Source organism: Cricetulus griseus, chromosome 2 (assembly GCF_003668045.3).
Source record: "Cricetulus griseus strain 17A/GY chromosome 2, alternate assembly CriGri-PICRH-1.0, whole genome shotgun sequence".
Lineage (NCBI taxonomy): Eukaryota > Metazoa > Chordata > Mammalia > Rodentia > Cricetidae > Cricetulus > Cricetulus griseus.
In genome coordinates this window covers 280,688,878-280,703,621 of record NC_048595.1, presented here as the reverse complement: position 1 = coordinate 280,703,621, position 14,744 = coordinate 280,688,878, and the positions used below count along the sequence as shown (strand labels likewise).

At 45.1% G+C, this 14,744-nt stretch overlaps 1 protein-coding gene and 1 pseudogene across 1 annotated transcript; one reads left to right on the top strand and one right to left on the bottom strand.

The window, feature by feature from the left end:
• The first annotated feature begins 1,371 nt into the window (after positions 1 to 1,371).
• Positions 1,372 to 14,422, top strand: LOC113834234 (retinoic acid early transcript 1E-like). Its single transcript, XM_035438766.1, has 4 exons — positions 1,372 to 1,456; positions 5,283 to 5,516; positions 5,778 to 6,053; positions 14,382 to 14,422. The coding sequence occupies exons 1-4, from the start codon at positions 1,372 to 1,374 to the stop codon at positions 14,420 to 14,422; spliced, it is 636 nt and encodes a 211-aa protein (XP_035294657.1).
• Positions 9,233 to 9,368, bottom strand: LOC113834263 (annotated as a pseudogene).
• Positions 14,423 to 14,744: the final 322 nt, after the last annotated feature.

The following is a 14,744-nucleotide window of genomic DNA, read 5'->3' as shown; positions in this document are numbered from 1 at the left end:
GGGGTGAGTGAGCTGGGAGCAGGCTGCTCTTACTACTTGCAGGCAAGAAGACTGGCAAGCAGGAATGAATGGACAGATGGACTAGCAGGAGTTACTGACTTCTGGGCCAGCAGGTGGGCGGGCAGTTGTGGAGCTTACTAGCAGCAAGCAAGCCCAGAGCAGGGGAAAGTTGAATGGTTTGGCCTAGGTTCAGGAGAGGGAAGGACGGACCAGCAGGCATACCTTGGGCAAGTGGGCAAGTGGGCAAGTGAGCCGCGAGCAGGGGCCGAGATGACAGGTTGGCGGGTAGGGAGCAGGTAGCTCTTACTAGCAGGCAAGGGAGCCGCAGGCAGGGGACCGGCGGACTGGCTGGCGTAGGGGAGCGTACAGCTCTTACTACTAGCAGGCAAGGGGACTGGCAAGCAGCGGATGGATTGAGGCACTAACAGGCGTCTCTTACTAGCCTGTATGCGATCCTAAATCAGGGGACTGGCAGAAGTGCTGCAGCGCAGGGAGGGCAGCGCTTACTAGAGGGGGAGGAGTTGGCGATCAGGGTACAGAGGGGCGTGGGCTGGGATCCGGCAGTGCTTACTATTAGCAGGCCAGCGGACTGGCAAGCAGTGGATGGACGTAAGGAGGAGCATGCATTGTTTACTAGCGGGCAACGGAGCCGTGACCAGGAGACAGGTGGACTGGCTGACAGACCGGGAACAGGCTTCGTTACTAGCAGGGAGTACCTGGAGAGTAGGGGACAGAAGGGCAGGGGCCGGGCGGCGCTTATTTGCAGGCAAAGGACCAGAGAGGGCCAATGTTAGGGATCAGAGACCAATGGGTCGGGTCCGAGGAGGGGCAGCTGTCAGTGGCCTGTTGGTGGCATGTAGGCGCCTTGTAGGCATCTACACAGGGGCGGTTGCAGCAGGGCAGGAGTCGGTCTGCAGTAGTTTATGGTGTGGTCCGTGGTGGGTTGGTGGCTTGTTGGCAATGCGGTCCGAGCTGCACCAGTGGAACAAAGCAAGATCGTTGAGAGAATAAGAAGGGGAATAATTTGGGGGCCAGGTACTCATCCAGTGAGCTGGAAACTACTGGGAGACCACAATTGCAGTCCCCACACTGCTCATTTCATAGTGGCACATGCCCTGTGAGTGGCATCGCAGTTTTGAGGGAGAGAGAACCTGAGCAGCACTGACTTGAGCAATCCCTGAAGAGAGTCAGGAAAAAATGGTACTAGGAACCTGCATGGCTGGAGCAGGGAAAGGACTGAATTAACAGCTCAAGTGCCTGGGACCTTGCTAATCTCTGCTTGGGGTCCTCTGCAAGGTTGTACTGAGGACTCCCCGATTCTCTCCACAGCTCCAGTCAAGTCTGTGTGTAGCCGGTCTCGGGAAAGGAAACATGGCAAAGGCCGGAGCCACCCGAAGCAGTCAGAATCTTAGCCTTTTGGTTCTGCTGAGCTACCTGGGGACCAAGATACTGGCTGGTGAGATACTGGGATTTAACTAGGGGAGAGGGAGGGGACACTGGACTACTGAGTCAGGAAGGTCCCATTTTCCTCACAGGAAGCTCCTAGGCTTGTCCTTTAAATTCATGATGCCTGCCTGAGGCTTCTAATGGCCCAAGGACACACGTCAATTCTTTTGCCAGGACCACACTGATATGCAGTGCATTTTCTCTGGGCCAGGTGCTTGGGCCTGACTCCTGCCCAAGCCAAGTGATTTGTAGCAGGAATCCTAATCGTTCTTAATAAAAACTCGGAGTCAGCTCTCAGGAGCTGAAGGATGAAAGATTAGAGAAGCAGAGCAGCCGGCCCCTAGAAATCTTACCTGTACCAATGCTCCGACCTAAGGGCCACCACAGCCCTCCTGAGACCTTGAGACTAGGAAGCCAAGTGTGTCTTCGTTTATGTGTGTTCAAAACCCTTTTAAAGCTTTTGTCAGGTTTTATATGGACATTCCGGCCAAATATTTGGGCAGGAAGAAACTTGCTCAACCACAGAAAAACAGAAAGAATGACTGTACTTGTGGGGGACTGAATGGTGGCTCTTGATGGGACCTGATCTGTCCTCCTGGGAAGACAGTCTGGGTCTGTCTTTGAGGTGGTCCAGTTTTAATTTTTTTTAAAGATTTATGTTTTGGTTGCATGTATGTATGTGCACCAATAAGTGCCTGATGCCCTCAGAGGTCAAAAGAGGGCACCAGATCTCCTGGACATGGAGTTACAGGCCACAGTGAGTCACCATGTGTGGTTTGTAAATGGAGGCTTCTCTTTTGTGCTCCAGTCTTTGAATATCCAATCAGAGGATTAAATTAGTTATAAATGTTTGGGGATGGCTCAGGATTGTTACTAGCTAGCTCTTACATTTAAATTAATTAATTTTTAAAAATCTGGATTACTGATGTTTTGACATCTTGCTCCTTGGGAGACTGCTGGCAAATGCCCAACTCTGCCTTCCTTCTCCCTGTATCTCCATTTAGATTCCCCACACAGCCTTATTCTCCCTGGAAATAGGCCAAATCAGCTTTATTTAACAACCAATGAAAGCAACACATATTCACAGCCTACAGAAAGAGCATTCCACAGCAGTGGTTGCTGAGAATCAAACCTGGATCCTCTGCAAGAGCAACAAGTTCCCTTAACTGCTGCTCCACCTCTCCAGCCCCAATGGTTCAGTTTTACACAATGGGCACATGACATCCCCGTGTGTGTGTGTGTGTGTGTGTGTGTGTGTGTGTGTGTGTGTGTGGTGTCTGTGTGTCTGTTTTTTCCAGACAAGGTTCTTATGTGTATTCTGGCTGTCCTGGAACTTGCTGTGTAGACCACGATGGCCTCAAACTCAGGGATCCTGCCTGCCTCTGCCTCCTAAGGACTGGGATTAAAGGCATGATCCATCCACTATTTTCCAGCTTCTATGGCTACTTACTATGGCTGCTGGGATTAAAGTTTGTGCCATCACTGCCTACACCCAATGGCTAACTAGTGTGGCTAGCTTTGTACTCCAATCTTCAGGCAAGCTTTATTTGTTAGATCATAAACAAAATATCATTATAGCCTGAGGTTTTCATAGGATAACACCTTTCAGCTTTCTAATCCTGATTTGTCTTTGATTATTAAAACCCAGTCACATCTAGATTTGCTAAGGATCTAGCTATATTTAAGTATTTTTGTGTCCTGTTAGCCATGACCCATATAAGGGGTTAGGTTACAAGATGGGTTCCTTTTACTCATCAATAGACCACTGTCCTTCGTGTTCCTGCCTCCTGACAACTTCTCCTGATGGTATTTTTCTGTATCATGCTGCTTGGATTCCCAGTTAGAAATAGTTTCCTATAATAACCCATTGTCTTGAGCCATCAGCATCCCTGAGCTTCCAGAAATGCTTGTGTGTTCTCCCTGGTCATTCTCACTGTACTTCTCAACAGGATGCCCCAGCATCCCACAGAGCAGCATGGACCAGCCTCTGGCCAGGTTCCTGCAAGCCACTCCTGGAGCACATGGGCACTGTCTCCAGAAAATCCTGCATGTTTGCTCAATACTTTTGACAGTCCTGTGTCAAAAGCATAAGGAGATAGCTGAGTGCTAAAGGGTTGGAGGACTCAGGGTTTATCCCTGGAATTCCTGTAATGGTGCCAGGCATAGTGCTATGTGCTTTTATTGTCAGTATTAAGGCAGAGGCAGGGGAACCCTGGGGTCAGTGGCAAGCCTGTCTAGCCGACTTGGAGAGTACCAAGCCTCTTAGAGACCTTATCTAATCAATACTACAGTGACACATTTATAAGAGGGTATAAAAATGTTTTTCTTACTAAAATCTGGAGGACTGGGTATAAATACTTGCTTCTAAGACATTTATTATTATTGTTATATTATTCTTATTTATTGATGCATATTTGGAAGCTACTATATCAGGATGATTTCTTTGAATCACCTTCATAATTCCCTGTTCCTGCTTTAGCAGAATAGTTTCCTTAAATTATACGTCTAAGTGGATTTTTAATACAGATAACTGATGCTTATTCTATGTGATCCACCAAGGGCCAAGTTTGTGACTTTTAGGTCAAGCTAGTTCTCTGCTCCAGAGGACTCAAGTTCATGTCCACCAAATCTTCCAGAAGAGTGTCCTGAGTGAGAAAGAATCCCAGCCATACAAGAACAAATGCAAGCCATAGGAGAGGCAGGAAGGGGAAAGCAGAGTGTGGGGGAAAGATGGAGATAGGAAGAAACAAGTGCTAGAGGAAGCAGAGAGAAGGAGGGAAGAGGACGCTGGTGAGAGGAGACAGGAAAGGAGTCCAGCTCATAGCAGGATATTTGGGGAAGGAAAAGGGAAAGAGGTTGTTATTTTTAAAACATATGTTTTGCATTTTTTTAGTGTAATTACATTGCAAACTTGTTGAAAGTTCTTTAAAATTGTTATTTATTTAAGATTTCAGTGTCATCCAGAGGAGACACTGTGTGCATCCTCATGAGGTCCTGCCTGCTTGTTGGCACAGTCTGCTGAACAGAACAGCTCTAGGATGTTGTGTCTTTTGCTGCTATTAGAGAAAGTCAATGAGACCAGGGGCCATAGGTGTGCTAGGAGACACCTGCCTGAGGAATGGGAGAGAGATCACAGCTTCAAGCTGATCAAAGACTGAGATGTCTTCCTGAGAATGAGTCAGGGTTGCTGTTTGACGTGGGAGAACCTGAGATCTGAAGCCCAACACTGTTGTGTGAAGGGCCCAGTGGGGACACGGGGACATGGTGACATGGGTGAGGACTTTGCTCACAGGTGGCAGCTCCCCTTTCATGACAAGTTGCAGCATTACTCCAGGATCGTCTCCTGAACACCCAGGCTCCATGCAGAGTTCACCACGTGTTCTACATTCCTCCTTTCCTTGTGTGTTCAATAGTTTCATTTCAGGAGCACAGATACTATCTGATGTATTTTATTGTTCAACAATTGATAAAAGTCACTATAAGTACTTGTGAGATAAATCTTCCTGGTGACACCCTAAGACAGTCAAAGATGGCGCAGAAATAAGGGTTCAGGGGCCTGGCATTGGTGGCACATGCCTTTAATCCCAGCACTCGGGAGGCGGTGGATCTCTGTGAATTCCAGACAAGCCTGGCCTACAAGAGCTAGTTCCAGGACAGCATCCAAAGCCACAGAGAAAACCTGTCTCAAAAAAACAAAAAAAAAAAAGAAAAGAAAAGAAATAAAGGTCCAGACATCTTGACTAGAGGTTTTGATTTCCTGCACTTTTGCCAGTGAGAATGAATCTTGGTCTCACAGTAGAAACTACCTTTAACTCATATTCATGTCTCTCTCACAGATACACACTCTCTTAGCTGCAACTTCATTGTCAGGTCTCACCCCAAAGCTGGAGAGCACTGGTGTGAAGGACAGTGCTCAGTGGATGGAGTGCCTTTCCTTCAGTATAGTAACCAAGGAAAGGAGGTAAATGCTACTAAGGGGTGTGCAGATTTGTACCCAAAACTAAAGGACATTGGAGAAGAGTTGAGGACTCTGCTGCTTCACATGGAAAAAGAGGCAGTCCTGACCAGGGGTGAGTATGGGACAGGCTGTAAAGACAGAGGGTATCAATAAGAGACAGGAAGGGCAGAGCCCATGTGGGAAGGGGCTGTGGTTGTATTTGCATGAAAGAGCTGAATCCTGTTCCAGGCTGGAAGGACTTGGTACCCAGTGGGTAAAAAATGACAAGCCAGGGAGGGAAGAACATAGGTACTGAGGGTGCAGAGGAAGGCTTGACCAATGAAGGAGTGATGGCTCTATAAAGGGAGATGACGGTTTTGTATGTCATTCGCAGATTATCACAACTTGCAGGGCACCATGGTATCTCAATACAAACCAGGACAACTCATTGATGCTTCCTGGAACTTCACCATTGATGAAAAGTATTCCTTCTGCTTTATTCGCTATAATCAAAACAACAAGAAATGGGAAGTGATTAACTATAATGCCACAGGTATCCTAGAGCAATGGGAGAATAATGCAGAGCTAGCACAAGATCTAGCAACGCTCTCTATGGGAGATTCTGATCACTGCCTCAAGGAAATCTTAAAGCACAAGAAGGAAACACCAGGTAAGTAGTTAGGTAGATTATCACAAGGAAACCTCCACAGGGTGGGAAAGGCAGGAAAATTCTCTTGAAAATCTGGCGACTTGTCTATATTTATGTCGGCATGTGTGCATAACGGAAGATTTGATTGAGTGATTTTTTTGGTGGTCTTCCTGTCTTTGGAGCCACTGATAGCCACAAGGATCTCTTTCCTACCTCACCTCTTAATGTTTCTCTTTCCCATTTAGCCAATGGCCCAGGCACTACATGGCCTGCTAAGGGATCCAAGTCTGTGTGCATCACTGTAAACTTCCAGCCTTTTCTTCCTCACTTAGAGCTACCTTCAACCAGGTTCACGTCACTTTGAAAAGCTTCTTTGTCTTTCTCTGGCACAATTAAACACCAGCAATTGAGAGAACATCCAGAAAGTTCTCGCCATAGTAAATATGCCACTTTGTTTGGTGGTTTAATAGACATTTGCTTTCTTTGGTAATGAAATAAACTCTGCAAGGACATCATTCACACAACTCCTCTCTCTACTCAGGAATTGTAAAATAGTTATTATACATGAGTTCCTCAGGTTGTCTGGGGAGCAAAAATGCTGATGGAGGTGTATTTGTAGCTTTATTCAGAATTTTCCTGATTTTTTAAAGGGCCAATATCAAGGACCCCAAATATCACAGAGGTTACATCTGCCACGCAGCTTCCATCTACCATGAACACCACCCAGCCTCCACCATCCAGGCAGTTGCCCATTAACGATACAACTACAATCATTGCAGTATCCATCATCATCATCCTACTTATTACCATTTGCATTTGCAAGTATGTGAAGATGAAATGTCATCCCCAAGGAGGTAAGGAAGAAGCTGGGTTCTCACTCTGGTTCTTGGTAGGGTTAGTTTGCTAAGGACTTGTGACAGGTGTCCCAGTGGGTATCAGGGCTGTAAATTCCAGTCTTTTGCTGGGTCTTACCCACTGAACCATCTTCCCATCCATCCAACACTGTCTTTTAACAGTCTGGCTGCCAGTTCCATACAATATCATCTGCTCAGACACCAGGAAGTGAATGACACAAGCTCCCAAGTGCCTCACTTGCATGTGCCTCCACCATGACACTTAACATGGACTCACTCCATGTAAAGTTGTTTTCACACAATCATTAGGACTCCCAATTTTACTCTTTCTGTCTTACTTCCCTCCATGAGCATGCAGTTGAGTGGCTACTGGCATTTTTATTTAAAGAGAAAGTGAGACAGGAATGTATTCTGAGTGCTTTAGCGGATTCGTCTCTGTAATCAAACTCTTTCGTATATGGTTGATACCAACATGCAGAAACCTCAAGCTGACTGTGTTGACTCACTAAATACCAGGACACAAGCAACATCTTAAAGGGACATATACATTATCATGGAGACTAGCATGTATTGCAGCTGACTAGCAGAAAGGATGCAATGAGATACAACTGTAGACAGAAATGGAAAAGTGCTGCCCCAAGATCAGAATCACAACCTCAAGATGCTACACAGCTTCCAGCTACCACTCAGATTCCATATAAGGAAAGATTTATCATCTGAAGCATCATTAACCCAGTCATTATTGGTGTCCTCATGATTGTGAAGAAGTTAAACACTTCAGGAGGTGAGGAATAAGCAGGCTATTGGCACCTGGTGAGGCTCATAACATCTTAGACTCAGGAAGTGACCCATATAGATAGCATGAAATCCTGTCCCAGTGTGTGCCCGGGCATTGCAACTGCTTCTTGCAAAAGAAGAAGAATTTGTGGAGTCAACTCTTCCAACTGCATTTGATGTTCCAGAGATTCAGCTCAGGTTATCATGTCTGTACCATAAGCTCTTTAGTCACAGAGCCATTTCATTGACCCAAGGACAAGGAGTTGGCACAGGTTGTGGTGTGCTATGACACATCAGGGTGCCCAGAGGGACACTGTTCCACAGTTCTCTTCATCAGAAAGATGCCCAAGATGCTTGGCAATGTCATCATTTAACTCTGTTTCCCTATTTTGTTCTCAAACACTCAAAGTTCAGTTTTCTTTAACTAAGAACATGGATGTGTGAACAGCAGGAGTACAGACTAGAGGAGGGATCATATAGAAACTTTTCAGAATGTAGACAACTTAGAACTTAGAATTTATTTATGTCTGATGGTTATCAATTAAAGACCTACAAGACTCTGTTTCTTGCTCTGATTTTCCATGGTAATACCATATGGTTTAGACAAAATGCTATTAGTGCAATTTGTTTTCACTTTCTGCTAGGATCCCAGGACTTGGGAATAGGAGCCAGGAGGATCAGGAATAAAAGGCTATCTTTGATTATGTACTGAGTTTGAAGCCAGTAGAAGCTACAAGGAGGAGCAGGTGCCACTGTAACTGACACCCCCTTTCCATTACCAGGTGCTTCTCCACAATACTCCTCAGCTTCCTCATCTGTAGTCTGATCTACAATCATTGTCCACAGCTGTCTTAATCTCAAAGAAAGAAAATGAGAACTTATTATTATCATTTATCATCATCATGATTATTATACAGAAGTTTAAATCTTGATAAAAAGTTTATTGGAGAATGGTACCAAATATTATGCCTCTGTCATACTCCACACATTAGTAGCTATAGGTTTATGATAGTCTTTAAGACAAAAACAGAATAGACAAAGTTTATTTAAGAGGTGGCACCTCAGTACATACCTATAATTCCAGCACTGAGGAGGCTAAGGCAAAAGGATCAACAAGTTCAAGGCCAGCTTGAACTGCATGGTGAGATCCTGATGAAGCAAACAGCCATCAGAAAAAAAAGAAAAGAAAAGTAAATAGAAATTAAGAAAAGAACCTATCTAATTTGACCGATTACTTTGCTAGACTTCAGTGCATATAAAGCTTTAGTGCTAATCTTAGTGTACTTTGGAATTGAAAAAAATTGTTTACAAAAGGAAAATGAAACTCATTCTCCTCACAATACCATTAGGTTTTGCCATATGCAGTGTAGAGAGAGCACACAAAGTGTGATTTTCTATTATTATTTCAAAACTGACCTATAAGCATGCTTAGTAAAAAAGATTTCTATCTAATATTAGGTAATACAAAACTCTGCATTTTATTTTACTCTTTTAGTTTTTTGAGGAGGTATAATTATTTCAAGATACTGTTTGTTTTTTTTTTTAAATTTATGCCCTAGGAGAGAGTTTGAACCATGCATTTTTCAGTCCAGTTTCCCATTTTGGGGGAACTCCCAGGGGTCAGCACAATGCTAGTGCAATGGGTGAACCTTGCCCTGGGGATACCACCAACATGATCATGAGGTCTCCCCTGCTAGGGAAGTATTAAAGAAGTTTTTTTTTTAAAAAAAAACCGTGAACTCTGGGTAGGGTTGCACACACTTGTAATCACAACACTTGAGAAACAGGGAAGACACTGTGGAACACGGGAAGTTCTAAGCAAGCTTGGCCCACAAAGCAAAACCTTGTCTCAAAAAAAAAAAAAAAAACAAAGACACACTAAAAGTAAAATAAAAGACCAACTGCACCAGAAATAGAGATGTTTGGCTGACCTTTCACCTGTTTTGATTTTATTCAGTCTCTTTTAAATATATGTCAAAACCTCATTTTCACCTGAAGGAAAAAATGGCAGAAAGGTTTGAAGTAAATACACACACACACACACACACACACACACACACACACACACACACACACACACACACACACACACACACACACACACACACACACACACACACACACACACACACACAAAGAGAGAGACAGAGAGAGAGAGAGAGAGAGAGAGAGAGAGAGAGAGAGAGAGAGAGAGGCAACACTGGAAAGCTGAGCTGCACGGTCTGTGACGTGGGGAGATCACCTATATGAAATGAATCAGAGCAGGCTGCAGATGTTCAGGTGCCACTGTAACTGACACCCCCTTTCCATTACCAGGTGCTTCCCCACAATACTCCTCAGCTTCCTCATCTGTAGTCTGATCTACAATCATTGTCCACAGCTGCCTCTGCTACTCCTCTTCTGCATCACAGCCAGAAAAGAAAAACATCTGATGATGATGGGAATCTGCCATTTCACTCTGACATCTGTGAAATATTTAAATGTTTAAGTTGACTGTCTCCAGGCCTCCTCTATCACTTCATCAAGATGCAACAGGTCATTGTCACCAGTGACTACATCTCGCTTTATTCCTGGTCCCTTTCTCATTCTTAGAGTATGGCCATGAGGAGATCAGGCTATTCCCTGCTCTAGGTTACTCCTTGTTGTGTAAAATGATGGTGTTCAGGCTGGGTCATCCCCAAGGTGGCTCCATTATACAAGCAACAAGTTGATGCCTGGGCATCACCTGTACACACAGACATGCCTTCTGTCTAGCACCACCCATAAGGCAAAGTCAGATACATGCCTTATTCCTAAAAGTGAAAGACATCATTTATAGACATATCAAAAATCAATTAGACACATGAGAATGGGGACATTTCTAAATCAACTGTGCTGGATATTTTATGTCAACTTGACACAAGCTAGAGCTATCTGAAAGGAGGGAACCACAGTTGAGAAAAATGTATCACTATGACCCAGCTGTAGGGCATTTTCTTAATTAGTCGTTGACAGCAGAGGCCCAATACACTGTGTTTGGTGCCATCACTGGGATGATGGTCCCAGGCTCTATAAGAAAGCAACAGAACAAGACATGGGGAACAAGTCAGAAAGCAGCACCCTCTATGGCCCGTGCATCAGCTCTGTCTTCCAGGTTCCTGCCCTGCTTGAGTGTCTGTCCTAGTTTCCTTCAGTGATGGATACAACATGGATGTGTAAACCAAATAAACTCTTTTTTCCATAGCTTCCTTTTGTCATGGTGTTTCATTGCAGTAATAGAAACCCTAAATAAGACAACATCTGAAAAATCAGACCTGAGAAATTATCAAATATCACAACCTGATCTAGGAACAACACCCTCACCTGGACCCACAAGAAGAGCACACATCTAACACACATTTGTGGGCGTGGACACCAACCAGTTGCCAAATCATGACATGGAGACTTATTATTAGCTATGAATGCTAAGCCTTATTATATGCTCATTTGTTACTAACTCATCATTTAAGTTAACTTGTTTCTCTTCATCTGTGTATTGCCTTAGTGATTTTTACCTTTATTTTTTGTGTCTTTATATATCTTACTTTCCTGCTGTTTCCATTGTGCCTTGCTGGCAGCTGCCTGGGTCTTACCCGGGGTGAGTCTCTCTCTCTCTCCCCCTTCTCTTGTCTCCTCTTCTCTGAGCCTAAATTTCTTCTCTTAGTTATTCTCTCTGCCCACCATCCTGCCTTTCCCTCTTTGCCCAAGCTATTAGCCATTCAGCTTTTTTCTTAGACCAGTCAGTTGCCTTATGCAGGCAAGGTGAAACAGCAACACATATTTAAGTAATTTAACAATGGAGCAGAAACAAATGTAACACATCTATACAACCTTAAAAAGGCAGCAGAAATAAGTGTAACACAATTCACATAGTTAAAGTAATATTCTGCGGCATAAACAAATGCAACACATCTATACATTATTGAAATAATATTTCACAACACAGCCTAGCACAACAATGGTGATGCCCACCACTAACCTCACAACAGACTCCCATGTCTGTATCAAGAGACCAACAAGCTCAGGGTTAGCACATGCTTCAATTCCTAACCATGATGTGTATCCATCTAACTCTGTCGCTCCTCCCCTCTTCCCCCTTCCCATGGTCCTGCACTTCACCCCCTGCATTTCCATTCAATACTAAACCTGGCTAAGCCCTGTTAGTCCCCAGCTCTCCAGCTGGCTCCTTACTATATTGTCTGGCCAACTGCATCTGAACCAACTCTCTACCTCTAACCTTAGTGAGGCTTCCATGTGTGGATTCCTTATCCTTCTATGGCCATTCTATAACTTACATGAAAACATCACATACATGTACACACACACATCACAATGAAATCTTGAAATCTGCAGGCAAATGGATGGAACTGGAAGAAAACATCCTGAGTGAAGTAACCCAATCACAGAAAGACAAGCAGGATATGTACTCACTCATATATGGATATTTAAACATAGAGGAAAGGACTACCAGCCTACAATCCATACCTCCAGAGAAACTAGGAAACAAGGAGGACTCCAAGAGAAGAACACATGGTCCCCTAAGAAGGGGAGGAGGACAAAAACCCCTGAGCAAATTGGGAGCATGGTGGGTGGGAGAGAGAAAGGAGGTGGGAAGGGGAGTGGATGAGAGGGGGAGGGGAGGAGAAAGGAGGGATCAGGTGGACTGAGCAGGGAGGAATAGAGGAGGTGAAGAAAGGAGATGCCTTGATAGAGGGAGCCAGAATAAGTTTGGAAAGAGGTCTGGCACTGGAGAAACGTTCGGGAATCCACAGGGATGACCCCAACTAAGAATCTAGGCAGTGAAGGAGAGGCTGCCTTTGATGCCCTTACCTAGATGATATAGATGGCTACCTTGGATGCCATTCGTAGACCCTTAGAAGGAGGCATCCACAGCTAAACACTGAGCCATACTCCTGGAATCCAGCTGTGGAGAGGAAGCAGGGATGAGCAAATGAGCTAAGACCCTGCTGGAGAAACCCGAACACTGCTGACCTGACTAGTGAGAGCAGAGAGACCGTAGTCATAAAGCTGGAGAACCAGCATCGGACCAAAATAAGCCCTCAGACTGTGGGTGCCAGCTAGGAGGCCTGGCAGTCTATGGGACCTCTAACAGTGGAGCCAGTCTTTATCCCTATTGCACAAATGGATTTTGGGAGCCCATTCCCTATGGAGGGATACTATTGCCACCCAGACACAAGAAAGAGGTCCTAGGCCCTCCTGCAAATGATGTGAAGGACTTTGATGGTCCCCCATGAAGGGCCTCACTATCCTTATGGAGTGGGTGGAGGGTAGGGGGTAGTGGGTAGGGGGTCAGTGTGGGGCATGGGAGGATGGGAGGGACAGGGAATGGGAGGATTGATATGTAAAATATGATGGTTTCCAAAATTTAAAAAATTATAAAATTAAAAATAAGAGGCTGTAAATATGCTGCTTAGAGTCCAACCCCCCAAGATCTCCCCAAATCTCTGTGTTTGAATGAAAATGGACCCCATAGCCTCAGAGGTTAGAACACTAGGTCCCTAATTGGAGGAACTATTTGGGAAGGATTGGGAGATGGAGGTTTGTCACTGGAGGAGGCCTTTGAGATTTCTAAAGATCCATTCCCAGCCTCCTACTCCAGGATTTAGATGTGACCTCTGCTGTTTCTGCTGCCCTGCTAGGCTCTGCCATTATGGAAGCAGGAGCCTAATTAGATGCCTTGTTTTTTAAGATGCTTTGTTCATGTGTTTCGTCTCAGCAAATGTAACTAAGTAACTAAGGCAGACAAAGTAACTAAGGGGAAAAGTAACTAGGGCAGTCTTCCTGATCAAGAGGACAGGTGACTTAGCAGGTAAGCCCCTGTCTGAGATATCCTATCTGGATTTCAGGGAACCAAACCTCCTATGTTTTCCTAAGACATACAAAAAGAAAAGACTATGAGGGTGTGGTGCTATGTGTTGTCCACTAGACTACATCTGGAATGAACTCCAATCCAGAAATGGATGGCACACCTATGAGATGTTTTGCTTGGTTTTGGGTGGGTGAATCACTCCTCATCGGGACCTCTGGCGCAGGAAGACACGTGCCTTTAAGTCAGATCTTGAAGCAAGAAGTTACACCTTTCATCTGGACCTACCTTATCCCTGACGCTTATATAAGTACATAGACAAAGGAAGCTTTAGCTCTCTGCCGGCTTCTCCTCACCTTACCAGCACATCCTTTCCTACCCTGGCATTACAGCCTGCTTCTCGGAATCCCAGCACACAATAAAGGCCAGTAGCAGAGACATCCAGCCTTGTGACTGAGTAAGTACTGGACTCTAGGACTTTGCATTCACAGCCAGCCATTTTTGGATTAGCTGGACTGGAGCCTGTAAGTCATTCCAATAAATCTCCATTATATAAGAGAGACATTCAGTCTATAAGTTCTGTTACTCTAGAGAATCCTGACTAATATAAGGATCCTGGAGGTAGAGATGAAGTTAGGGAGAGAGAGGAGGTGGGGGCAGGGAAGGGCAGGAAGATGGGTTGCCACAGTCAGAGAGGAGTGAACAGGATCCCTAGGCCATAGGCAAGAGGCAAGTGATTGGGAGGAGAGCGTGTCTACCACGAAGGTGGGGGAAGGGAGCAAGGAAACCCCACAAATGCATGTGCACTTTGGCCAGGGTTCCTTCCCTTTCTGGTTGCAGCTGCCTATGGCCCTTTCTTGGCTTTCTGTCCAGGTTTGCTGCAGAGGGTTCCCAAGGACCTGACTGGTGAGTGAGAATCTGGGTGGCATGGATTAAGAAGCCTGGAGCTCCTCCTGCTTGGTCTCCACCCCTACTCTGCCCATTTTACCTCCTAGCCACCCCCTCCAGCCCTATGACTTGAACCAAGAGAGTAGCCACATAGAAACCCACAGGGAGTGGGGATCAGCCTGGTGGGACCCTGGGGTGAATCTGAAGGATCTAGACAAACAAGAACTAGGAACTTGTTTTGACTACACCAAAGAGGAGAAATACTCTCAATATCACTGTCTAAGTTTCACAGTATTTCCTGGTGCTGGGCTATGAGCAGAGAGTGACTGAGCCTTTCCTGTCATTACA